The 27151-nt window shown below is 40.3% G+C and overlaps 1 protein-coding gene and 1 long non-coding RNA gene across 2 annotated transcripts; both read left to right on the forward strand.

The window, feature by feature from the left end:
- Window positions 1-6190: 6190 nt before the first annotated feature.
- On the forward strand, window positions 6191-9373 carry LOC117508536. Its single transcript, XR_004560119.1, has 2 exons — window positions 6191-6336; window positions 9312-9373. It is a non-coding gene; the product is annotated as an uncharacterized LOC117508536 (long non-coding RNA).
- Window positions 9374-20855: 11482 nt separating this feature from the next.
- LOC117508538 (alpha-(1,3)-fucosyltransferase 4-like) lies at window positions 20856-24792 on the forward strand. Its single transcript, XM_034168319.1, has one exon. It carries the CDS (start codon window positions 20976-20978, stop codon window positions 22032-22034), a length of 1059 nt encoding a protein of 352 aa, XP_034024210.1. The 5' UTR covers window positions 20856-20975; the 3' UTR covers window positions 22035-24792.
- The last annotated feature ends 2359 nt before the right edge of the window (window positions 24793-27151 follow it).

Consider the following 27151-nt stretch of genomic DNA (forward strand, 5'->3'; position numbering starts at 1 on the left):
CACGTGAGATTGTCATCAGAGGCTCTCTGTCTGCTTTCACTGATCGCTGTGCATAATGGCGCAGCGCGCACTGAGTATGTACTAATAGTATGTACTCATTGGAGCACCCAGGGGGCTATTCAGATGGGCCAACTAGTAACATATCACTCCTGAAAACGATCTTTGGCTTTTCACGTGAGGTCAATCTGCCCTACGATTGGATTTTGTAAAACCATGTGACAGTGAACCAATTCTGATTGGACACTCACATTGCCACGTCGTCACACAGCTTCTATGAGTAGTACAAAGATGGCCGATGGCTGGCTCAAAAGTCCGCGGAGTTAACTTTTCAGCAAAAAAGTAAGTCTCTATCTCATATCATTAAAAAGTTATTTATAATTTAGTAAAGCTTGGTCTTAGCCGTTGTATACGAGGGCGTCGGCCCCAGAGAGTTAAGCCTCTCACACAGAAGGTGTGTTTGTGGTGTTTAGAGGTGCATGTAGCAGTCGCCATCCAACTTGCCACTATCTGCCACAAAGACATCACACAATGCCGCACAATTTTTGGCACTCCAAATCCATGATAAAATGTGGGGGACAGAGACAATGTTGATAACACACTGGCCATGCCCAGTGTCAACTGCTGGTTCCTGCAGGAAGCAGCAGGTGACACTCTGATAGTCGGTAGTCCACAGCCTATGTTAAAGGCCACTGAATGCTCTGCACAGGCAGCAGTACCGTGCACAAGTAATGGTGGCCACTAACATGCCATGCACACACCTTCTGTGTGATAGCTGCTTTACGTAGTCCGTGTTTGGACTAAATTTTGTACACGTCATGTCATGCAATGATGTTATCTAAACATCACAAAAACTTCAAAAATTGATGTCAAATCAGAATATTCTCGTGGCATTATGATATAACAGTGACTCTAACAATTACTTCATGACACGCCCACTATATAATGTGGGCAGCGTAGTGGAAAGCAGAGGCACAATATATAGAGAGAAGGATGCTGAGGATAGAGCCACCCGGGAGGAAGAGAAGAGGGCGCGGTCAGTGAGGAGGTTATGGATGTGGTGAGGGAGGACATGCAGGTGGCTGGTGTGACAAGAGGAGGATGCATCAAAAATTATGGCCTGTTTATTTGCTCAGTAATGACAGATTAACTCGATCTAGCAGCATGAAGCTATAAATACCTACTAAAAATTCTAACACCTTTAGCATCCAAAATTGCATAAGACAGGCACACAAGTCTCAGATGAATTATTTGATGAATTAACACATACACTAAGCCATATTATTACAGGTATTTGTAATAAAATACTAAAAAAAAAAGTTAGACCTTCATAGGAACTACAGCCGGCAACCTTTGACCAAACCGCAACAACACAAGCTGTCACTCAAAGCAGCCACACCCCTGATGTGTTAGGAGATCTGGGCTTTGTTGCATAGTGACATGTGAGAGTGAATATTGTAATGATGATGTCTGAAAGACAATAAGTACATATTTCAAATCTACCACTGGCTTTAAACATGTATTTTGATATAAGTTGTTTTCATTTCTTCAACTTGCTTCAGCAGAGTATTGTGCAATAGTATATTGACAGATACTGACAATAACCATTGTTTACCCACAAAAAATGAGAACGCCCATGATCAGTATTTACAGTCTTTTTCAAACAGTTCTTTTCCCTGACTAATATAATATGATCACTGTGTGTGTGTGTGTGTGTGTGTGTGTGTGTATACATATATATATACGTGTATATATAAACCAACGGGTATTTCTCCTAGTAATATTAATCTGATGCCCAACTTTAATTTGAAAAGAAAAAAAAAGCTACTTCAAATTTGTCGATTTGCTTTTTTTTTTTTTTGTCTGAGTGAAGTCTTCTATGAGCAGCATTTAGTGGTATTTCTTGTGTTTTGGATTGATTTGCTTTTGGAAGAAGAGAATAAAGGCTTGTTTTATGAACAGTACATGATACTGTATTTCTTAAAAGACCATGACAGCACTTAAATCTCATTTGCAATAAATAAGTGTGGTCAAAGATTACACAATGCTTTTACACCTTATTAAACAAATATCCTGTTTCACTTTGAAATGAGCAGAAATGAAATTATTGCTCCTAACGATGGTTATGTTATTTCATAAAAAAGTATAAATTTGAGCTTGACTACCATTTAGGGGTCATTCCTCAAAAACAGTTCTTCACTTTTTAATTTAATAATAATCTGGAGATTCATATATTTTATTAAAGACTTGGAAATGATTGTGCAAAGTAAAACCGTGACCTTGATCCAAGAGTTATCAGTTCCCTGTTAAACTGGTGTGAGTGGAAATTTAAAAGTTGTGTTTTTAGTGATGGAAGATCCTATAGGAACTGGAAGGCATAGTAAATAGAGGATAAACCAGAAAAAAGACAGGGCAGAAGATATATTGCTTGTTTGAGATCATTTTCCCATCGCTGACACTTTCAATTTGCAAAATATAAAATGCTCAAAGTGCCCAGTGATGCCACACCCACATAGTATCAGGCATGTACAGAAAGTGAGTCAAGTTCATGAACAAGAAATCATTTGAAAATTAACCATTTTCCTGTGTACTAATATGGTGCTGGGAGTTTGACCTTGATCTCTGTCCTCACCACCCAAATCACATTAGGTGTTTATAAGAAATCTTTTTAACAAACATGGAGTCAAAGGTGATCACAAGAGTGCACGCTGTCAGCAGCGTCACAAAAAAAAAACCTTAAAATGGAGAGTGCATTTTTCTTTTCCAACTTACAAATGCCTACATTTATACAGTGTTTGGAGAATGCTAGACCTCGTCTTCTGTTGTAATGCTTATGTAAAAGCATCTTCTTTGGCCAGATTAAGATTCTAAAACGTAAAGACATTCTTCTTTTTATACGATCCTAAATTTCAGTCAGAGGGGGCAACGTGTCCCAAGGTTAAGCAATTAAAGGGTTGATTGTTTTGTGTCAAATATGTCAAAAACAATGTGAATATAAGCTGTGCTCCTTCTAGATAAGCCTTGAACATGAAAGTCTTTCTTAGTGCAGGCCTCTGTTCTTGAACTCTGTATTCATCAACAGTATCTCCATAAGGCACTGACTAAATCTTAACAAGGCTGTGGATTACTTTGAAGCAGTACGGAGAACACATTTATTATCAATTCACCTTTTTCCAACCACAGAAGTTCAAATAATATTCTGTAAAACTGGAGAGGAGGGGAAAATGTGCAATTTATTTGTGGAGCCCCCAGAAGGATTTATGAGACCACTGTAGTGTGTGTGTGTGTGTGTGTGTGTGTGTGTGTGTGTGTGTGTGTGTGTGTGTGTGTGTGTGTGTGTGTGTGTTCTCGTCTGGACAAGTACGTATCTCAGAAACCAAGTATGGTAGCCCTGAAGTGCAAGACACAACAGCAAATCACACAGCACAACAACAAAAGAGAAACGATAACATTAACCAAAACGGAAAAGGTAGGTACCTTCGGGCAACACGAATCGTCGCTGATTGGACAGTGGTCCATCCTGTCCTGTGAACCGGAAGACCATATACTCAGGTGCCAGATGAACAGAAACAAACGAACATGCCGCGATGTATTGCCAAAACTGTGGCAAAGAGTTCAAGGAAAAACTAAACTTCTGCAGTGATTGTGGGAAAAGGCTAAAAGAAGACGTGACAACACTCATGCGCTACCTTCAAGTTTAAGAGCACGTGCATTTTCACTAGCGGCACTCATATTTTGAAAACATGTAAACCTTCCGGTTCACAAGACAGGACAGACCACTGTCCAATCAGCAACGATTGTGTTGCCCGAAGGTACCTACCTTTTCCGTTTCGGTTAACGTTGTTGTCATTTCTGTTTTGCTGTTATGTTGTGCAATTTGCTATTGTGCTGTGCAATTTGCTATTGTGCTGTGCAATTTGCTATTATGCTGTGCGATTTGCTGTTGTGTTGTACGATTTGCTGTTGTGCTGTGTGATTTGCTGTTGTGCTGTGCGAGTTGCTGTTGTGTTTTGCACTTCAGGGCCACCGTACTTTGGACGATTTCATATTGCACATGATTTGCTGGAGATAACATCTTGGCATGACATTAGTATGAACATCAAGGTCAATGTCGGTCAAAGAACTATCTGGAAATCACATTTTCCACAATAACTTCAAAACTAAGAGAGTTAGACAGATGATTAAGAGTGCATATGAATCAGCAAACAGACTGCTATATGCTAATTTGCACAAGACTATAATTGACCTTGATCTTAGTATGTCATTAATATGAAGGTCAAAGATGATATCTTTTCTTTTTTTTTTTTTTGTAAACATTTAATGTTCTATGAGAGCAATTTTCATTTCTTCTGGTTTCCAGTTCCACCTGCTGCTTCCAACTTCTGCATATTTTTTTTTTCTCATCATTACACATTCATGGCTGTGATGTACATTCTGTACAGTTATGGTTTGTAGTGACCAATAAGGCTGATCTTGATTATGTCTGTTTATAAGCGAGTAGTTACTAACTTTTCTCACTTCTTATGATTGTAATTGTTGTGATCATCTCAGTGACTAATTTCCATCACTGTTACTGTGTCGGCAATATTTGTCAACACTTGTACAGGCAATACTGTGGATTCTTTGAATGCTTGTTTTGCATGTTTTTGAATGCCCAGTTGACCACATACGTATTTAGCCTCTCAATAAGTTCATCAGTTCATGTGTATTTGGCTAAAGTTTAAACGCAGAGAACAAAACACACATTCTTTGTGTCATTACCGTTATACGAGGTCTGTCCATAAGGTATCATACCTTTTTATTTTTTTTTTAAACTATATGGATTTGATTCATATGTTTTCAGTCAGACAAGCTTGAACCCTTGTGCGCATGCGTGAGTTTTTCCACGCCTGTCGGTGACGTCATTCGCCTGTGAGCACGCCTTGTGGAAGGAGTGGTCCCGCCCCGTCGTCAGATTTTCATTGTCTGGAAATGGCGGAATGATTTGTGGTTTTTTTCCATCAGAATTTTTTCAGAAGCTGTTAGAGACTGGCACCTGGAAACCATTTGAAACATTTGGACATGTCTATCTCGGCTTTCAATGCTTACCAGTCAAACTTGTCCTCTGACACGCCGAAACGGAGGTGTTCCTTTGTCTCGCTTCCAAAGCGAATCGGTCGTGACGCGCGAAGCCTCTGCGTGGCTTTCCATGACAAAATCTCTTGTTAAAAGTGAAATCTGCCGGAAAATGGCTGATGTCCAGCTCTTGTGATAACCAGAGAAAGAGCACACGATGGTCTCGTATCCACAGAGCCATCAGCTCAGAAATGGTCCGGTGGCTTGTGCCGTGTCGTCGCAGTTCGGAGCACGGCGCGCTGAGTGTCCTTAAAGGGGTCCTTAAAGCTGTACTACCAGACCTTATTCTCTGTGAAGCCCGTAAAATTTTCACCGAAAGCCAGATACATTTTTTCGAATAGTTTCCAGGTGCCAGTCTCTAACAGCTTCTGAAAAAATTCTGATGGAAAAAAAACCCAAATCATTCCACCATTTCCAGACAATGAAAATCCGACGACGGGGCGGGACCACTCCTTCCACAAGGCGTGCTCACAGGCGAATGACGTCACCGACAGGCGTGGAAAAACTCACGCATGCGCACGAGGGTTCAAGCTTGTCTGACGTGAAAACATATGAATCAAATCCATATGGTTTAAAAAAAAAATAAAAAGGTACGATACTTTATGGACAGACCTCGTACACAACCAGACCTCGTCCCCTGACAAAGCTACAGGACATAAAATAAAACGGCCTCTCTGTCCTTTCAATTTCCCACTTTCTGTGTTTTTGTCCATCTCCCTCCTGCTCATTGACTGTGCCTGTAAGGTGCTTTTAGCGGGCCCCGTGTGGCCGCGCTACAGACGGATGTGTGGCCCTCGGGAGCCGCAGGCGGAGAGCAACACTGATCATGTCAGACAGGCCAGGGAGGCTGCATAAGATCATCATCACCCAGAAGTGAAGTGAATTGCCGCAGTGGCACTTTCACACAACCTCTGACCTCTGGAGTAACCTTTCAGGTCATGATCAAGGTCATGGGTCACTAGGGGCCTCTGTGATCATAGACCTGACAAACCTCCTCTCTCCTTTTCCTCATCTTTTTCACTGCACTGCCTGTTTGTGTTTTCTTCCTGGCTATCTTTCTTTTTCCATTTGTTTTTCTATTCCTTACTCCCCGTCACAGACCAGGACGAATTGAGACATCCTGTCCCCTGGGAGTGCAAAAGGGAAAGCAAGAGAAAATCAATAGGGAGGATGAGTGAAGACCCAGGGGCCCCATCAAAAACAGAATGTTTCTCATCTGTGCTGGTATGATTCACATATGATTCACAGTAACATAGTGCAACTGCTTCTGACAAAAGGGAAGGCAGCAGTAAAAAGAGAGACCGTGCCAGTGTATAGCACTGACAGGGACGTCGTGTAAAGTCTGCAGTCTGTGCATCTTTTGTGTGCACTGTCTGTCACCAGCACTCCTGCCTCGACTAAGTGCAGTGTTATCATCTTATAAGGATTAGGTTAAAACCTAATCCTTATAAGATGGACGGCATGATCCATATAAAATTCCACGATGAGCCCTTGTGCGTGTGCATGTATCCTTCTGCCTCAGTTGCAGGCATGTTCAGACAAGATTGTGGCTAGCTGGGAGCAGATACTGTAATTTGTATATAGACCATTTGCAACAGGGTCTAACAGAAATTGATGCAAAAAAAGAAAGAAAAGAAAAAGATTTTGTAAAAAGAGGGGGAAGGAAAGAATAAACCAATGTGAATTCAAAACTTTGTATTGCATTTTGACCTTAGTTTGAGCTACGATTAAATATTAATAAAAAACTGACAGAAAAGTATGATTTTGACCTTGACTAACCAGTGCTTTTTTTGAAAAAAGGCATTCACCAAGATCAATATACAGTTAGTTCAATGATACAATGGCAACATTTCGTTATTTTAAATGTCCATCACAACATGTATGAGCTCACAGTGCAGACTGACATCTTCAGTTTGAGGGCACATATTTTATAATTTGTTGAACAATGTTGGAATGGTAGCACTGTGTATATATTTGATACCTGTTTTTAAGGGACCAAATGTAGTGATCTGATTAGCACATCAGCTCTTTCACAATTAGTGTTTTACCTCTTTTTATTTAGATGGAAAAGGTCTGGGGTTGATTAAATATTGCATCTGGAAATGCTTTTTATTAACTGCCAAACATGAAGGTAAAAGAACAATAACTACCAATGAGGCAAGCAATATTTAGGCTGAAAAAAAACCCCAAATCCAACAGACAGATAGTCTGGGTATAGGCATTAGAGTTTACCAAATCAGGTATTTGCTCTGTTCTTAAAATTAAAGAACACACCAGTAAATTCAGACATCAAAACAAGCGGAGATGTGTTGTACAGGTTGTCTGGCTGGAGGGTTGCCAACCAGGACCCAAGGTGGTTCCTTGATGCCGTGAAAGTGCGGCACCGACCCGTGCTCCCAGACTTGACTATAACAGGTGTGGTGGATTACAAAACAATTCTTTCCCTTGGTAAAAAAAACAAACAAAAAAAAAAACTCCTATAACAATGGGCTAAAACAAGAACACCCTCCACGGGGGAGGCATCAATGTGCAAAAGTCAGAGTTTACCAAAGAACACATAACTGAAGACATTTACAGTTCTAGAACAACATCCATTGGGTGGATGAGGAAAATATCAACTTATACCAGAAAGATGGGTCGAGAAGATTACAGTGCTGTTCAGAATTATTGACATCTCCATATTTAGGTAGATAAATGACCTTTTTTGTTAAACTGCCCCAATTGCTCATAGTTGCTAAAGTGAATCCAGTAGAGTTTCACATTGGAATTTGCCACTCTTTTACACTGGATGCCCTTCCTGACACACCTCCAGTTCCCCAGAGAAACACATGTACTCCATTGCTAAGCATGTGTCTCCCAGTCAAACACTAATCACAACATACTGTGCAAGACCAAACAGGATCAGGTGTGGTCAGAGTGGCACTGCTGTGCAAACACATAATTGACAATATGCAAATAACCTATTTTTCATAATCAAAATATTTAATAACATGTCCAAAGTTATTGAAAAACAAAAATGTTTTCATGTCATGAAAAAAGGTACTACCATTTTTGTAGCTTTTGCAGTTGATTTTCTTTAGACAAGTCAGGGGATGGATACATAAACATTTCTAAATCACTGAACATGTTTTGGAGAAACAATAGCATTTTCTTAAAGAAAAGAAAACTGAGCTACTGTCCAACTTCCCAGGAAGCACACATGAGAGATGAACCTAGATTTGATCTGTTTACTTGTATTAAAATGCTTCTTTGTACCACTCCATCATGAAGCAGATTAACTGGTGATGCAACTGAAAAAAGTGACACGAATCACAGTTTCTCCAATCTCAGCCACATATGCCTATAACACCTTCAGAGCTGTCATGGGTGTTTTCCCTCATGAATCTCCATTGTGCATCCTCACTCAATTTTTGAGAACTTCCTACTCTGTACAGATTTACTATATAGTACTACATGACTTGCAAGTCTTAATGATTGAGGTAAATGAAGTCCAAGACATATTAGGTCATTTGGAAATGTTTATGTATCCGTCCCCTGACTTGCCTCAAGTAAACTGGCTGCAAAAATTATAATTTCTCAAAATGTGCCAATAATTGTCAGGGGTACGTTTTATGTCAGTTTTAATTTCACTACATGAAAGTCTTCTTGTTGTTCGGCCTTTCTCAAAGAGTGGTTCATGGCCCCAAGTTGTACATGACTGATCTCTAGTGGTTCGTGAGTATATTGGTAAAATATCATATTTTAAATTAATATCATATTCTAACTGAAACCTGTTTAAAACAACTCTAAAGTCTAATAGATAATAACATATATTACCTTATATATATTAACTAACTTACATTATTAACTTAATGATGTAAATTATTATTGTTTTTGGATTTTTGAGGGGTTAGGTTATATTTTTTTAACTGGGCAAGCGGTCTTTGGTCTGAAAAAGTTTGAGAAGTATGGTTGTTGTTCATTGAATATATAATAACAACAGTATAATGCAAAATTGGTTTGTTTATATTTATGTCAAAATAAAACCTATAATTCTGCACTTAAAAATGAACTGTGCCAATAATTCTGATGAAGGTTGTGTGGTTTCTTTACAATTTTTAAGAACTTCTGGCAAAAGGAGCAGAATGAAGTCTGAAGTATATTCTGCACAAGACTGCATTATCTGCTCTCCTTCCAAATGCTTTCAAACTCTTTTCCAGTGTGGACAGACGGTGACCTGAAGCACGCTGTGAAAGCAATGCCCCAAAGAGTAAACAGGAAATGAAGACAACTGTAGAGTATCATCGGAGAACTAATCCAGCATCTGGTGATGTCTGTGGCTTCTACATTAAGGACACACTACTAAAGGTCTGCAACAAAGCACTACAAACTAGAAGGGGAACTAGCAGAGTGCATACCTCATGCAAGCCCCACGGTCTCCTTTATTACACCCACCAAGGACGTAATAAAATCATCGGCCTTTATTTATTTGTCTGTCTGTCTGTCTGTTAGCAGGATTACGTCTAAACTACTGCACGGATTTTGATGAAATTTTCACAACAGATAAATATTAGGCCATGGAATAATCCATTAAATTTTGGAGGTGATCTGGTTCCGGATCTGGATTCTGGATCAGGTTTCACGTTATATAGGCTTTGAAGGATTACTGTTAGCAGGATTACGTCAAAGCTACTTCACAAATTTTAAAGACATTTTCAACACAGATACATATTAGCCCATGGAAGACTCTTAGAGGTGATCCAGATCTAGATCCAGATTCATATTCTGGATCAAGATTTCACTTTATATCGGCTTTGAAGGATTACTGTACGTCAAAACTACTTCACGGATTCTCACCACATTTGCACCACAGATAGATATTAGGCCATGGAAGACTCCACTGAATTTTGGAGGTGATCCGGATCCAGATTGGTGGACATCAGAAATATCTGATTGCTCTTGTTTTAAATTAAGCCCCACATCAAATTCCAATCCTTAGTTCAAGATGACAGTATTTATTGGTTTTGAGTCTTCATGTTAACAAACTGGAAGGGATAGACTCTTTCACTGCACTGTGTCAGGACACATGCCTAGGCTTTTGTTATTTTATGTAAAAACATAATGCCAACGCCAATACATTTGTTTTTAACTCCAATCTTTTGTGCAGACAGCTAAAATTACAAGTCTGCCCATATCCAAATATTTACGGCCCTCAGTCTACATGCGCTTTTAAAGTTGTGTTTCAGTCGGTATGGATCCCAACACAAGACAAGCCCAGACGTTAAAATACTGACCGAAAATACTTAAGATGAAATGCAGAATTTAAAAAAAATGCAGAAAAAATACAAACCCTCTTATGAGGATGACTTGTCACACATAAACATGTGCACATACACAAGCACACACAGAGACCCCACCCCCACACCCCCACCCCCACTCACCCCACCCCCAGTGAGGAAAAGTGAATGGATGTAGCAGGAAGGAGGAGGACCCAGTGGAGACACATGCATCTTGTTTCATCTCCTCCCACTCCTCCTTGTTTGCCATTTTTTTCCCTGCTTACACTCAGACTTGATGACATCGTGTGTCTGTGGGGAGAAATCACGCTGTCCCACTCACCGCCTCGCCTGTTTTTCCTACCCATCTCACACCCACACACACACACACACACACACACACACACACACACACACACACACACACACACACACACACACACACACACACACACACACACACACACACACACACACACACACACACCTGTCTAATCATTTTCCCTTTGACTTTGGCTCATAGTCACATAATGACCTTATAGTTGATTCTTTACACAGAATAAAGTGCCATGAACTAATGGGACAGCTTTTACTTAGGTGTTTGTTCAGATCACCGAATTAAAAATTGGAGTCAGTTACTTTGATTTCTAGTTAGAGGGTGGTGCAGTTTTGGGTCTTATCTAATAAATAAAACATTCCTGACAAACCTTTTCAAAGCCACTCTGCATGCCTAATTTTCAGATCAAATGTTTATTCATTGGCTAAATTAAAAATGCATACTGTGAGATAAATCCCAAAAATCTCCATAAGATGCACGAGGCAGCTGTGGGTTTGAGTAGGGAGACACCTAGTGGCCACATGCTGACGTAGCGTTTTATGAAGGGCTGAGAGCACGTGCACTGTCGTTTTTTATTTCACAATTAAACAAAATCAACCAATCACATTCGGTATTTTAGAATGATCTGAATACGACTTTCCAAGCTTGGGATCTAAATTTAGTCCCAGTGATTTCATTTCTCCATGCTGTGGTAGATCCTTTAAAAAAAAAAAAAAAAAACAAACAAACTGAGTTTAATTTATTATGAGCACATAAAGGACAAACAATATAGGTTGATAAATAGTACCAGTCAAAAATTTCCTTTCTTTACAATTTTTTTTTCCACATTTTAATTTATAAATAAAGTTATCCCAACTCGGGCAGCATAGAGTCCCTTTATTCAGAGAACAGCATCAACTCAGAACATGGCGCCATTTTGGGGCCAATTGTGCTGAACTACTGAACCTTTTGTTTTCAACATTTTTAAAAAAATCAGTTAACCACATACAGCAACACATCAAGGTACAGGTACGATCAAAATAAATATAAAAATAGTTAAGCTATCAAATTTACATGAATTTACATTTTATGATGATTTATTTAATTAATGTAAAGCCTGATTTATGCTTCTGGAGCTCTGGAACTCTGTGTCATGCAGTGACATGCATGACAGTGTTAAAGTTCTCTGTCACTGGAATATACTTTATCATGGATTAATTTGACCCTCAACAAGCTTTTCTTTCTACAATCATCACTTCCAATTCAAAGGTAAGCTATACAGTTTTCTCTTTTTCTGACTCCGTATTGTAAATTTGCAGACTTTTCTGCCAAATGTATGTGATCCCGAAATATAATCGGAGTGCGCACTCCAAAAACTATTATTATATGAGCGATGCGTCGCAAAGCTCACTCATGGTACAGGGCATCCTAAACAGGATGTGCCAACTTTTAAATCCACAGTAAAACAGGAAATGTTCAAATGTCAAACAGTTCTTGGATCAACACTTTCTGGATTGATAGACGAGATCCCATGGAATCTCACGAGAACTCAGTGGCAAGCTCACACTCAAACAGGAAGTGCCAATTTATCAGTCAGAGTGAAACAGGAAATGTTGAACACTTCCTGGCATGGATGGAGCTACAGCGGAGGCCGGGGTTTCACTGGACTCTCCTGAAATCTGACTGGACACAGATGATTGACATATCACAGCACCACACGTCTGGTTGAAAGACCTGCATTTTCAAATTAGTGAGTCACATTGACTGCTAAGTTCCTCCTGTCCAGTAGTGGGTGCTGTGTACCACAAAAAGTTATAATACAACTTAGTAGAAGAAGAAAAATGTTTGACTCAGATTTGAACTGAACACGTTTGAACTATGGACTTCTAATCACACCAAACTTATATTGGCGAGTAAACGACCGTATTTTATGTCAGAAATGAGGTCCAGGTTGTTAAAAGCAGCATTTCTCCTTTAATTTGGGTTGGTTTATATGCACGTTTAAGCTAACAGACAGCAGCTGGTTCATGCTCTGTTGGCTTATTAGTGCAGCAGATAATTGAAACAATCCTTCAAATGGTGATACAAGCATCAAATCAGCACAAATACAGCTGGAGCTAAATTAATGGAGCAACTTTAACTTTTGACCCCTTTACAAACTGAAACTGACCTTTGTCACCATTCTTGCTGCTTTTACTTCATTCTCTGTAACATTCATTCACAGATTGTCCAAACTATACCTTTTTTTGGAAGCTTTATGATCAGGCAAATAATGTGGTGTAGTTATCTATATGATTGGAGCATCTTTTAATTTTGACCCCTGTCTAATTCTTCAATTGACCCCTACCTGGCTGCCTATTGAAAATTCAAGTGGCCAATCATTTTTTTTAAAGAGTTCATGTCTATGGATTATTTGTGCCGAATGTGCTTATATCACCTATTTCACACATTTTGTTTATTCCATTTCAAATATATATTTTTTTTCTAAAATTATCTCCCTTAACTCAAACTGAAAGAAAATCTCTACAACTTGATATAAATTAATTAAAAAAGATAAAATCCAGCTTCCTCATGAAGTGGTGTAGAGGAGGATTTTCCTAAAAAGAAGACCTGAAAATTCAGCTACAATTTGACAGAAAGTAAATTTGAGATGAAAGCCTAGATTTGATGTTTTGGTGAAATAAACTTTAGTATTTCTTCATAATTGTGGCATTATTACTGTTTTGTTTAAAAATGTTTAATTTTCACTGTTGTTGCACTTTGTGTCAAATCATAGTTCATATATATCATATTGATATGAAAATTCAGTAAGGTATATCTTCTATTATACATTCCAAAACTAAGGTGGAACTCTACTAGTGTTTACTAAGGTGCACCTAAATATCTTTAAATAAATAAAGAGAGAGAGTAGAGCCACTTTAGTGCCTGGTCATGAAAACCAGGAATGGTAGGTTGAAAAGCTTTATTTATCCCATGGAAACTCTCCTACCCACCTAAGCAGCTCAGGAATATGGACAGCATGTATATAAGTGACATTTACATGACAATTTATATGACAATATTGAGATACGATAATTTGTCCATATTGTACAGCCCTACTGTCAACCAGCTGAAAACTGAATATTAATTTATATCTACATTAAAAATGCTTAAAGTGGCAGGGGGCTAAGAGGGCTGTAATTGGGGGGGGGGGGGGTCAGCTGAAAAGTAAAAAAGAAAAATGCTTAAAAAGGTGGGTAGTATGGGGGGGGGGGCAGAGCCCCTCCAAAAGCTGAAAGGCAAAATAAGGAAAATGCTTATAAAGGCGGGGGGTCTGCTGAAATGTTTTAGTCATGCTCATGCTCTCAAGAAGTGGCGTTTGCATGTTCTCCCCATGTTTACGAGGGTTCCCTCCGGGGGCTCCGGCTTCCTCCCACATCCAAAGACATGCAGGTTAGGCAGACTGGAAACTTTAAATTGACCATAGGTGCACATGTGGGTGTGAATGTGTCTGTCTATATGTGGCCCTGTGACAGACTGACGTCCTGTCCAGGGTGTACCCTGCATCACGCCGCAATGACTGCTGGGATAGGCTCCAGCCCCCCATGAGTAAGCAGTTGATGATGAGTGAGTTATCCCAACTAATAAACATGCTCCCCCCCCCCCAATAAAAGCATTAAACATATTTAATGTTCTTTGTTGAGGAATTACTGTAGACTGTTCCATTATTTCAATTTCAATTTATTTTCATTTATTTAGTGCCAAATCACAACAAAGTTGCTTCAAGGCGCTTCAACCAAGTAAGGTCTAACCTTACCAACCCCCAGAGCAAGCATACAGGCAACAGTAGTAAGGGAAAAGCTCCCTTTGATGATTTGAAGAAGAAACCTTAAGCAGACCAGACTTAAAGGGGCGACCCTCTGCTTGGACCATGCTACCTACACAATTAACATAACAATTTACAAAACCAATGTACAGGAAATGTTGCCAGTGCACAAGACAGGAAGGTTTCAGAAACAGACACCACACCCATTTATGGATGGAGCCGCACCTCAGAGAGGGAAAAAAAAAAACAATCAGGCATCAGAAAGACAACAAATACAGTATAATTATTTATAGAACTATGCAAAAGTCTTAAGCCCCCTGATGTTTCACTGTAAATGTTGTTACTGATTTTCACCCTTTATTAGTATATAATTAAAAAGCAAAAGCAAACAAAAATATATATTTTAAAATTAAAGTTGAAATATAAATAAATAAAAAATACATAAAACTCTGGGGAATTTTGCCCATTTGTTAAATAATGAGTCAATTAAAACAGACTTTTTCAAAAGAAAAGCCAGATTACTTTGTAAATTTAGAGGTTAGTGCTCGATTCCATGAAGAAAATAGAGGATAATAATTAGAGAATAAAGTACTGATCAGCATGATGATCGTCGCATATTTATTTTATTTAGTTTTTAATGCACAGCACTGTTTACAATAACATTTCACATTTAGTTTTTTATTATTTTACAGCATCTTTATACAACCCCTGGCAATAATTATGGAATCACCGGCCTCGGAGGATGTTCATTCAGCTGTTTAATTTTGTAGAAAAAAGCATATCACAGACATGGCACAAAAGTAAAGTCAATTCAAATGGCAACTTTCTGGCTTTAAGAAACACTATAAGAAATCAGGAAAAAAATTGTGGCAGTCAGTAACGGTTGCTTTTTTAGACGAAGCAGAGGGAAAAAAATATGGACTCACTCAATTCTGAGGAATAAATTATGGAATCACCCTGTAAATTTTCATCCCCAAAACTAACACCTGCATCAAATCAGATCTGCTCGTTAGTCTGCATCTAAAAAGGAGTGATCACAACTTGGAGAGCTGTTGCACCAAGCTGACTGACATGAATCATGGCTCCAACACGAGAGATGTCAATTGAAACAAAGGAGAGAATTATCAAACTCTTAAAAGAGGGTAAATCATCACGCAATGTTGCAAAAGATGTTGGTTGTTCACAGTCAGCTGTGTATAAACTCTGGACCAAATACAATCAACATGGGAAGGTTGTTAAAGGCAAACATACTGGTAGACCAAGGAAGACATCAAAGCGTCAAGACAGAAAACTTAAAGCAATATGTCTCAAAAATCGAAAATGCACAACAAAACAAATGAGGAACGAATGGGAGGAAAAACTGGAGTCAACGTCTGTGACCGAACTGTAAGAAACCGCCTAAAGGAAATGTGATTTACATACAGAAAAGCTAAACGAAAGCCATCATTAACACCTAAACAGAAAAAAACAAGGTTACAATGGGCTAAGGAAAAGCAATCGTGGACTGTGGATGACTGGATGAAAGTCATATTCAGTGATGAATCTCGAATCTGCATTGGGCAAGGTGATGATGCTGGAACTTTTGTTTGGTGCCGTTCCAATGAGATTTATAAAGATGACTGCCTGAAGAGAACATGTAAATTTCCACAGTCATTGATGATATGGGGCTGCATGTCAGGTAAAGGCACTGGGGAGATGGCTGTCATTACATCATCAATAAATGCACAAGTTTACATTGATATTTTGGACACTTTTCTTATCCCATCAATTGAAAGGATGTTTGGGGATGATGAAATCATTTTTCAAGATGATAATGCATCTTGCCATAGAGCAAAAACTGTGAAAACATTCCTTGCAAAAAGACACATAGGGTCAATGTCATGGCCTGCAAATAGTCCGGATCTTAATCCAATTGAAAATCTTTGGTGGAAGTTGAAGAAAATGGTCCATGACAAGGCTCCAACCTGCAAAGCTGATCTGGCAACAGCAATCAGAGAAAGTTGGAGCCAGATTGATGAAGAGTACTGTTTGTCACTCATTAAGTCCATGCCTCAGAGACTGCAAGCTGTTATAAAAGCCAGAGGTGGTGCAACAAAATACTAGTGATGTGTTGGAGCGTTCTTTTGTTTTTCATGATTCCATAATTTTTTCCTCAGAATTGAGTGATTCCATATTTTTTCCCTCTGCTTGGTCTAAAAAGTAACCGTTAATGACTGCTACAATTTTTTTTCCTGATTTCTTATAGTGTTTCTTAAAGCCAGAAAGTTGCCATTTGAAATGACTTTAGTTTTGTGTCATGTCTGTGATCTGCTTTTTTTCTACAAAATTAAACAACTGAATGAACATCCTCCAAGGCCGGTGATTCCATAATGTTTGCCAGGGGTTGTAGTTTGTTTTGCTGTAAACACACACTGTGGGAAGAATTGCACGGATGCATGCTGTGTATTTTGTTTTCAGACAAACAACTCTGTACAACTTGTGACAACCCACAAAAATATATCAGACTAGAAGTGGCATTCAGAGTGCAACACCCACGTTACGTTTGACACTTATGAAAATTCATTCTTTGTGATTTAGTGATACCATAATATATGGTCCTGTGTGATCTTGAGCCATTTTACATGCAACCTTTCCACCACGTCTAATCCACACTGGTCCAAGCTGTTTGAGTTAAAGTTACAATCCTGAGTTTGATGTTCAAAGGTCAATGAAGGTCAAAGGTCTTATGACTAACTACTGAGTTGCCTGTGGGGATCCACGGGCTCTAGATTGGTGTGTGACTCCAGAATGTTTTTAGACCTTAGACTTCAACTGTTTTTAGAAGAGGAACTCAACCCTTTTATTTCCTGTTATTTATAACCCCAATTCCAATGAAGTTGGGACGTTGTGTAAAATGTAAATAAAAACAGAATACAATGATTTGCACATCCTCTTCAACCTATATTCAACTGAATACACCACAAAGACAAGATAATTCATGTTCAAACTGATAGACTTTGTTGTTTTTGTGCAAATATTTGCTCATTTTGAAATGAATGCCTGCAACACATTTCAAAAAAGTTGGGATTGGGCAACAAAAGACTGGGAAAGTTGATGAATGCTCAAAGAACACCTAATTGGAAACAGGTGTGTGTCATGATTGGGTATAAAAGGAGCATCCTCAAAAGATGGGGTGAGGATCAACACTTTGTGAACTGCGTGAAAAAATGGTCCAACAGTTTAAGAACAATGTTTCTCAATGTTCACTTGCAAGGAATTTAGGGATTCCATCATCTACAGTCCATAATATAATCAGAAGATTCAGAGAATCTGGAGAATTTTCTACACGTAAGCGACAAGGCCAAAAACCAACATTGAATCCCTCAGGCGGCACTGCATTAAAAACTGACATCATTGTGTAAAGGATCTTACCTCGTAGGCTCAGGAAGACTTCAGAAAACCTTTGTCAGTTAACTGAGTTTGTCGCTACATCTACAAGTGCAAGTTAAAACTCTCCCATGCAAAGCAAAAGCCATACATCAACTTCCAGAAACGCCACCGCCTTCTCTGGGCCCGAGCTCATCTGAAATGGACAGACACAAAGTGGAAAAGTGTGCCAAAGCCCCGCCTCCTCTGTGCTTACAGTGTCAAAAATAAGATAATTCTGTGCAGTTATACAGTTTTGTAGTATATTATCAAGACTTTTGTCTCATGGTCACCTTGAAAAGAAGCTGAGCTTCTTTACCTCCTGGATGTCCACTTCATAGGCAAAGAAATAGTCCTTTTGGGGAGAACCATAGATGTAGATGCCAGAATCACCAGGCCCCGCCCTGAAAAATCACAAGACTAAAAAGACGGGTGGAGGTTCGCCTTTGCAGGCCGCCGCTGGGAGAGATCTGACTGCTGTCCACAAGCTTCATGCCACGGTGATCTGTCAGCACTCTGGTGTCCTCAGAGCTGCTGGAGTGCTTCTGATAGAACCACACCACTGAGTGGACCTGAAAGAGACGGAAAAAGGAAAAAGTCGAAGAAAATCTGAGGATCAATGCAGCCATTTTGATCAACAATAATGTGGCCTGCTGTTATTATTGTTATTCATCAAGGCATCTTTCATCAGTCTTAATACTAACCTACAAGGGCTTACAAATGTACTTAGAAGAGTGCAAAGAAGTTTGTAGTTGAAATGCACCAATTTAAACTTTGTCCTAATTTTCATAAAAATTTCCCAGCTTTCAAAAATGATCCACTTTATCAGATCTCATCATCACTGAGCAAAAATGTCCAGTGTACACTGTGAAAATCATTTTACAAAAATGTTGTCAAATTCAAAGAATAAATCAACTTTCCCAGTGTTTGCAAATTTACATTGGAAGGTGTGTGTGTGTGTGTGTGTGCGTGCACGCACGTGCACGCACAAACACCAAGGATTGACAGCATCTTTCAGCTGACAGAACAGTCAGAATTCTGACTTTTATTCCCACCAGACGTCAGCGTCATGAGGTCAGAGTGCCACACAACAAGATGAAAGGAAACACGATCTGACAACAACAAAATAAGATGAAGATGCAGATAAAAAGAAAAATTCAAGCACACATTTGGATGACCACTTAATCATTTGATCAACTCTTGTCTGAGTCAAGAACAGTTCATCAACAAAATTTCCGTCATCTGTCGATCACTTTTTGACATCTTCAGTCTGTAAACACAACTAACTGTTAAAACATAATTTCTGCTGCCCTCTGTCTGTTACTGGATGTAACTACAAGGGCACCACTCTGATGCAGGTTACTTCCCCTAGTCAAGGCTCGTACCCATTTACAGCTGGATGGACTGAGACAATGCAGATGAAGTGTCATGTACATGGACACAGACAGGCAGCATGAGCAGGAATGAAACCTGCCAAACCCACGTCTACATATTCTCAAGGTCAGTCATCCAGGCATTTAACCTCAAGGGGCAGGTTTTCTCTGTGAAAATATCGCCGAACTCAAAATAAAAACATGCAATTTGGTCACTTTTCAAATGGGTCAGACTCATCATTAAAGTCAGTTTAATGGTTCATTTCAGGTCAGCTTGGTGTATAAGTTTCATCGTTCCGGGCAGTGAGAGCTGTCAGCCGACTGTTAGAAGCAACTTAGAGACAATAAAAAACTGGCTGATTTCAACAGAACAGCATACAGACCGAGCTTGTTTTCACCGAGCGGCCAGTCACGGAAGCGTGAATTCTCACCTTCAGATTGGCCACTTTGCTGAAGTGTTGACTTTGAGAATAGGTCGTCCAGCTCCTTAACCTCTCTCTCAGTTAAATGGCCTATCTCACAATATTAAACTGCTAATTTCCATTCTGTCATTTACTGTTTTGTGCAGTTTGAAACAGTGAATCAATGATGTGAAGTGAAATGGTTCATTTATGCCTATGTTTTGAACACACATCCAAAGTTAAAATTAAATGATTTCACTGATGAACTCATCCTGTCTGCTGTTAATCAGTGACATCACCTGGTGGAGTTGGTTTCAAAGAAACCTGCACCCCCTTTGCCTTTGAGTTCTGAGGCATTCTGCTGTCTCCACCTCGCTGTCCAGGTTATTTATTGTTCAAATTACAAAAAAAATCATTTTGTTTTTAATGGTGTTTATTTCTGAGATTTTATTTTGTTTCTCCACAGATTATAACTGCATTTCATTTTAATGGAAGAGATTATTTTGTATGTAAGTTTTATATTTTCAGGTAATTCATCTTGAGAGAATTTTATGTTCAAGTATTTAAAGAAAGAGATGTGTTTTGGAATATAGAGTATCAGTCTTTCAGCAAATAATTGAATCTAAATGAATTTGATTGTATTTTCAGTGCTTCCCCTACCAAGTAACTGTCATGCTTTTCTTTTCACAAACATGGGAATGACAGACAAAAACGTCAGTAACATGCACAGCTTTATGTAAAACGGTATCAAAATTTTCCACCATCCTAGCAGCGACCTGTGGGGGAGAGGGGGGGGGGCAGTCAGATTTGTTTTCACGGGGCCTATAATCCCTGGCTGCGCCCCTGCTTCTGGGTCTGGGCTTCAGGTGTTGACTCACCATGTGAGGCCTAGATTTTAGTGAAACTCACAAAAGCTCCTTTGAGTGGTAACAGGAACCCGGACAGACTGCCACGTCGAAATGTTTGCACACGCACACACACCACTAATATGCATCTTTGTGTACATTTTGGATTAAAAGCGATGGAAGTGTGTGCATTTGTGCTGTAACTCCTGACTCCTGGCTGTAACCTCTGTGACGTGCGTGTTTATTGACACGGCTGTAAAGGTATGATGGCACTGGGTGTGGCACAGCAGGGTGTCTTGAAGGTGCTTCTCGTCACATCTATCAGTTATTCCCTGAAGTCGTGCGCGGCTGATGAGGCGGCGGCTCGTAAAACACAGTTTTGGAGGTATTGGGGGGGGGGACGCCTAAAGCTGCACTTCGTCCAAACTGAAACTTTTACGCCTTGGGGGACACGCGCATATGAATGAAGATGCGCGTGCGCGGCCGCCGCTGGATCCTGCTGCTGTTCGGCGCGTGCCTGCTGTACCGCGCGGGCCGCCGCTCCCGGGAGCCGGCGGGCGCCTCCGCCGCCGCCGACGCGCGCTGGAACAGCTCGGCGCGGCTGCTGCTGCTCATCTGGACGCATCCTTTCGGCGTGTACCGACCCCTCCCGGACTGCTGGGCGCGCTTCAACATAGCCGGGTGCGTGCTCACGGACAGCTGGCCCGCGTACCCGTACGCTGACGCTGTGGTAGTTCACCACCGGGAAATTGCCGACGGCGACGCGGATCTGCCGCCGGAGCCGCGGCCGCCTCACCAGAAGTGGATATGGATGAACTACGAGTCGCCCACCAACACGTACGCGCTTCCGCGTGTGGAGGGCGCGTTTAACCTGACGATGACCTACCGGACGGACTCGGACATTTTCCTGCCTTACGGGTATTTAGTCCCACGCACGAGCGCCAGTGCGCTCAACCCGCGACCTCTCCGCGTGCGCTCGCGCGAGCAGGTTCTGCGGCCACGCCTCCTGGCCTGGGTCGTCAGTAATTGGTCGCCATCGCACGCGCGCGTGCTGTTCTACTACATGCTGAGGAGGTACGTTCGAGTGGATGTGTTCGGGCGCGCGGGCCGCCCCGTGCCGGGGGGAGACGTGGTGCGCATATTGGAGTACTACCAGTTCTACCTGGCCCTGGAGAACTCTCAGCACACCGACTACATCACGGAGAAGCTGTGGAACGCCGTGCTGGCCGGGGCCATCCCCGTGGTCCTGGGGCCCCCCAGACGCAACTACGAACGCTTCCTGCCCCCGCAGGCCTTCATCCACGTGGACGACTTTCCCACAGTCAGAGAACTGGCGCAGTACCTGGTGACGGTGAGCCACAGCTCCGCGCAACTGATGCAGCACCTCGAATGGAGGGAGCGCTACAGCGTCCACGTGCCCCCCTTCTGGGACGAACACTACTGTACAGCGTGCAGAGCTGCAAGGAAGACCAAAGGCCAGACCACCGTGGTCCGACACATAACACAGTGGTTCGAGTCATGAAACAAAATTGAATCATAAAGTGAAACTGCATCACTTAAAGGGGCCTTATTGTCAAACATCAGTTTGTAGCTTCCTTTAATGGGTGATGTTTCATGTGAAACATTTCCAGAGTTACACAGTTCTGTGAGTGAATGTAGAGATTCTGCTGTCAGGAAAAAAATGCAGGCGTGAAATTGCTCATGTTCAACTTGATAATAAATATCTTTATTCAGGATATCCTGGCTAGTCACAGTAAACAGTATTAAATACAGCACCCTGAGTCTCTTAACACCAGGGTGCTCACACATTCAAGCATTCGATTACCTATCATCATACCATTGCACATTGTGACTAAAATAAAAAATTTAAATAACAACATTAAAATTCAAAGTCAGTGGTATGTTAAGAGTGTTTTTCATTCGACAAACAGCACATAAATATCAGTAGTAGCACTGAGAGGCTGAGAGAGACAGCAAGAGAGGGAAGTAGGGGACCAGCCTATTTCCAGATGTGGACTTCTGTGACGAAGTCATCACCATGGAGATCCGCCGGTTGTGTCTGTTATATTTTTGTATATGTTCTTTCTTAGTGTTTTAAGTGTTTTCAATGTTATTGTTGTGCCTGACTAACATGGATGCCCTTCTCTGTTTGCTGCTAGTCAGATCTACCTACAAGTACAAATAAAGTCACTTGAACCTAATAAACACCTTAAACGAGGTTGGTCAGTTAGACTCAAAGATAGGGGAGGCTTTTTTTGTCACACAACTGAGTCACAAAAGCTCCACCTCTTTATCCATTTATGAGTTAGTTGTGACGTAGGCAGAGTAAGTGCTGTCACCGTTGCAATGCCCAGATATGTTTTGGTCACCATCTTGAGATGGTCAGCAACCAGAGGTGGGACAGAGTCACCATCAAGTCATGAATTAGCAAGTCTCAAGACATAATGACCACCAGTTGTTTGCAAGCTGACTTGGGACTTGCAGATTGATGACTTGACCGTGACTTCGTCCCACTTCTGTCAGCAACTATTCAGTATCAAGGAGTTTCTTGTCAGTGGCTCTTATGGGCCTTAACTTTTGTGCATTGCTTAAAAGAACCAAGGTAAGTTCACTGACATACGTCACAGAAGTCCACATCTGGGCTCCTGGTTGCTGAGACATGTTAATGAACGGCTTTGTATGATACACCAATGGTGGGTGGGGGTGCAGCAATCTAATGTCATGCACCTGCCATCACCGTGGAGATCCACCATACTGGATACAACTAGAAGATGTTGACATTAAACACTATAACTTAAGTGTTATTTACTGATTACACCTGCATGGCAGCACGGTGGATTAGTAAGCACTGTTGCCTCACAGCAAGAAGGTCATGCGTTTGATTCCCACTTGTGGTTTTTCTTTAGGGAGTTTGCATGTTCTCCCCCTTGTTTACGTTAATTAATAAATTAATGCATTAATTTATTAATGCATTACAAGTGTGACTCCTGCATCACTCAAGATGGAACCAAATGCAAAAAAATAAAATAAAAATATAGGTGATTACAATGAAAACATTCTCACCACGTGCAAGAAGATGTTTATTCACAAACTTTAAAAAAATGAAGTTGTACAGTAAAGTAGAATAAAACTGCTGTCCTTTTATAGTGGCTTCAGCTTGGCTTTTTAAAGTAAAACTTTCCCAGTGGTGCCCAGGGTTGGGTAGGATTACTTTGAAATGTAATCAGATTACAAGTAATCCAAATGTATGTACATACATACATGTAATCCACATGTATTCTCTCAAAGTAATCCTACCTAACCTTGGTGGTGCCATCTTCATGACATGTCCTGATTAGTTAACTACAGTCTCATCTCACCTGTTTAGCCTTGGCTCATCAGAATAGAAGGCAAAGCCAATCTGTGCCATCCTGCTGATTTGTTTGTAGCCCTCAAGGCTTGTTGTTGCGACACTGGAGCAGAATCAGACTGCTGTCATCCGCTGACATGAAATAAAAAACGTTCTCCATTAAGGCGGCAAACTTTGATGGTCTCAGATGAAGCTCACTCATAAGAAGAAAACGTTGCAGTTCCTTGACTGTCCGTTTGAGGATGGCTCCAAAAGTTGAGCTGTTCCCAATGAAATCAATGTTAAAATGTACAACTTTAGAGCAGAAATAAATATGTTTACAGCCTGGTACAAAAAAAAAAATTTTTTTCTCTCTATAGATAGTTTCTCCCTCCATGACAACTCTATGGGAGGTGATTTTTAATGTCTTTTTTTTTTCCTGACTTCTTAGTTTAGGGTACTTTAAGCCAAAAAGTTATGTGTAATTAGGGGCGTTGACACTTTGAGTAACAGCTGCTGAGCCAAGCGCCTCTGTCTCTCACAGTGTCGGCCATTCAGACGTCACTCAATACAGCCTAATATGGCTTGTTATGTGGTGAAATGTCCTAACAGATCATTGAAGACATCCCTGCTGCAATATTTGCACTGAATGAAATTCTCATCTCAATTAATGTTATATGTTAGCACTTTTAATATTTGTTGGTAGCGTCATACGCTACTGTCCGGTTCATGCATGACTACTGAGGAAATAAAGATGCAACCTTTTAATGCCCACACCAGTTAACAGTTATGAGAACCTCACGCAGTCCCCAAAAATATGATTTTAGTGGTTTAGTAAGCTTGTGAGTGCTCAGTTGTGCCTGTGTTATACTTTTGTATATGTTCTTCCTTAGTGTTTTCATTGTTATTGTTGTGCCTGACTAACATGGACACCCTTTTCTGTTTGCTGCAAGTCAAATCTACCTACTAGTACGAATAAAGTCACCTGAACCTAATAAACACCTTAAACGAGGTTGGTCAGTTAGCTGGTTCAGACTCAAAGATAAACGCAAAATAGACACAAAAGCTCCACCTCTTTATCCATTTATGGGTTAGATGTGACGTAGGCAGAGTAAGTGCTGCCAACATTGCAATGCCCAGATATGTTTTGGTCACCATCTCGAGATGGTCAGCAACCAGAGGTGAGACGAAGTCACCATCAAGTCACTCTCAAGTCATGAATCAGCAAGTCTCAAGTCATAATGACCACCAATTGTTTTCAAGCTGACTTGAGACTTGACTTGGGACTTGCAGATTGATGACTTGAGAATGTCTTGACAGTGACATTGTCCCACCTCTATTCAGTATCAAGGAGTTAGTTGTCAGTAGCTCTTACAACTGGGCCTTAACTTTTGTGCATTGCTTAAAAGAACCAAGATAAATTCACAGATCCAGGATCCGCTAATCCTCATCACACCAATCTGTTAACGTGTTTCTTTGAACTCATCAGGTTTTGATTTGACAAATTGGACCAAGTCATTAGAGATAATTGTGCACACTGGAGGTCTATGACTACAGTGTACTGTGTTTGTATGGTTTGGGTGAGTATGCGATCTGCAGAATTTTAGAATTTGGACACTTACAGAATTGAAACTGAGCCATAACAATTCTGCTACTGCAAAAGACAGAGGTGAGCAGAACTGTTAAACGGTTCTGGAAATGTCCATGTTTTCAGATTAAAAAGAAAATACATTTAACAGAAATGAAATCTTTAATCTGAAGTGATTTATGCAATGATGCTTGAAAATCTGTGAAACCAGAAAGGAGGGGTGGAAAAGAGTGACAAATTTATATCAGTGAGGATTGTTCGAGTGCAGAGGTCTTCAACTCATTCCAGAAAGGGGTGAGAGGGTGCAGGTTTTCTTTGCAACCACCCACACTCCAGCAGGTGATTTCACTGATTAACTGATTCCATCTGCTCAAAGTGATGTTAATCAGTGAATTGTTTTTATGTTAAGGATTGTTTTTATATTACCTGTCAGTACCTTCCTTCCCAGTGATAGAATGTACAGTAAAAGGTGTTAATTATTTAATGCTGCCAGTATGCTGTTAAATGCCTGCAGATCATTTCTCATTTGGCTGCATTGCCTGAATGAGTCCACAGCCACACAGCATACCGTTGGCAGATACCACTGATGGTTTCCAGCCAAAATGCTGTTCAAAAACTGCCACAGTGCACACAAAACCAACCAAAATATTAGATCTATGTTTTTCAGCATTTTAACTGTTCTGATTGCTTAGATTAGTGTATCATTAAATAGCAATTTTCTGAAGCGAAATAAATTTTTTAATCCACCCAATCTGGCAACACACACAATTTGTGCCATTTGTGCCTTGGCAGTCATGGCTTTTGATGAGCGGGGCGTTGAACTATACAGAGCTGAGAGCTGGTGCTGTGTCATATTTTGATAAATCTTGTTTTGGAAAGGAGTGAGAAGTTGGCAGAGGCTGCTGCCAGTGTAGTGTTTAGTGTCCTTCCGCATGCTAAAATGGAGATAATTTCAAAAATATCAATAGGTGTTTGTGCCATGGGGGATTATCAACTTACTAATGCATCGGGGTACTTTGAAGGATTTTGATGGCTGCACAATATTCTTTTATTATGTCCACCAAGGACATCGTAAAATCATTGGCATTTATTTATTTAGCTGTCTAAACTACTGCACAGATTTTGATGAAATTTTCATCACAGATATTAGGCCATGGAAGACTCCACTGATTTTTGGAGATGATCCAGATCCGGATTGACAGACATCAGAAATCTCAGATTGCTCTTATTAATGCACTGACTGCAGCAGGTACTTCCCATAAGAACAGCACCGCCAGGGGAGCAAGTTTTTTTCAAACATTTTTAAAAAAAAACCTTTGTGCTGGTGATCAACTGTAAACTTGTGTAGTTTCTTATGTCAAGTTGAAAAGAAATAGTTTCTCCTTGGTCAACAGCCTTTTAGGATGTGACAATGGAGTGTTCTCGAAAGGTGGATGATGTCATTTTATATACAGTAGTGTTCAGAATAATAGTAGTGCTATGTGACTAAAAAGATTAATCCAGGTTTTGAGTATATTTGTAAAAAGAGTGTGCATATCATGAATGCTTGGTCTTGTTGGATTTGTGAGAATCTACTGAATCTACTGGTACCTTGTTTCCCATGTAACAATAAGAAATATACTCAAAACCTGGATTAATCTTTTTAGTCATAGCACTGCTATTATTCTGAACACTACTGTGTGTGTGTGTATATATACATATATATATATATAATACCCCCAAC

This window comes from Thalassophryne amazonica, chromosome 4 (genome assembly GCF_902500255.1).
Source record: "Thalassophryne amazonica chromosome 4, fThaAma1.1, whole genome shotgun sequence".
Classification (NCBI taxonomy): Eukaryota; Metazoa; Chordata; class Actinopteri; order Batrachoidiformes; family Batrachoididae; genus Thalassophryne; species Thalassophryne amazonica.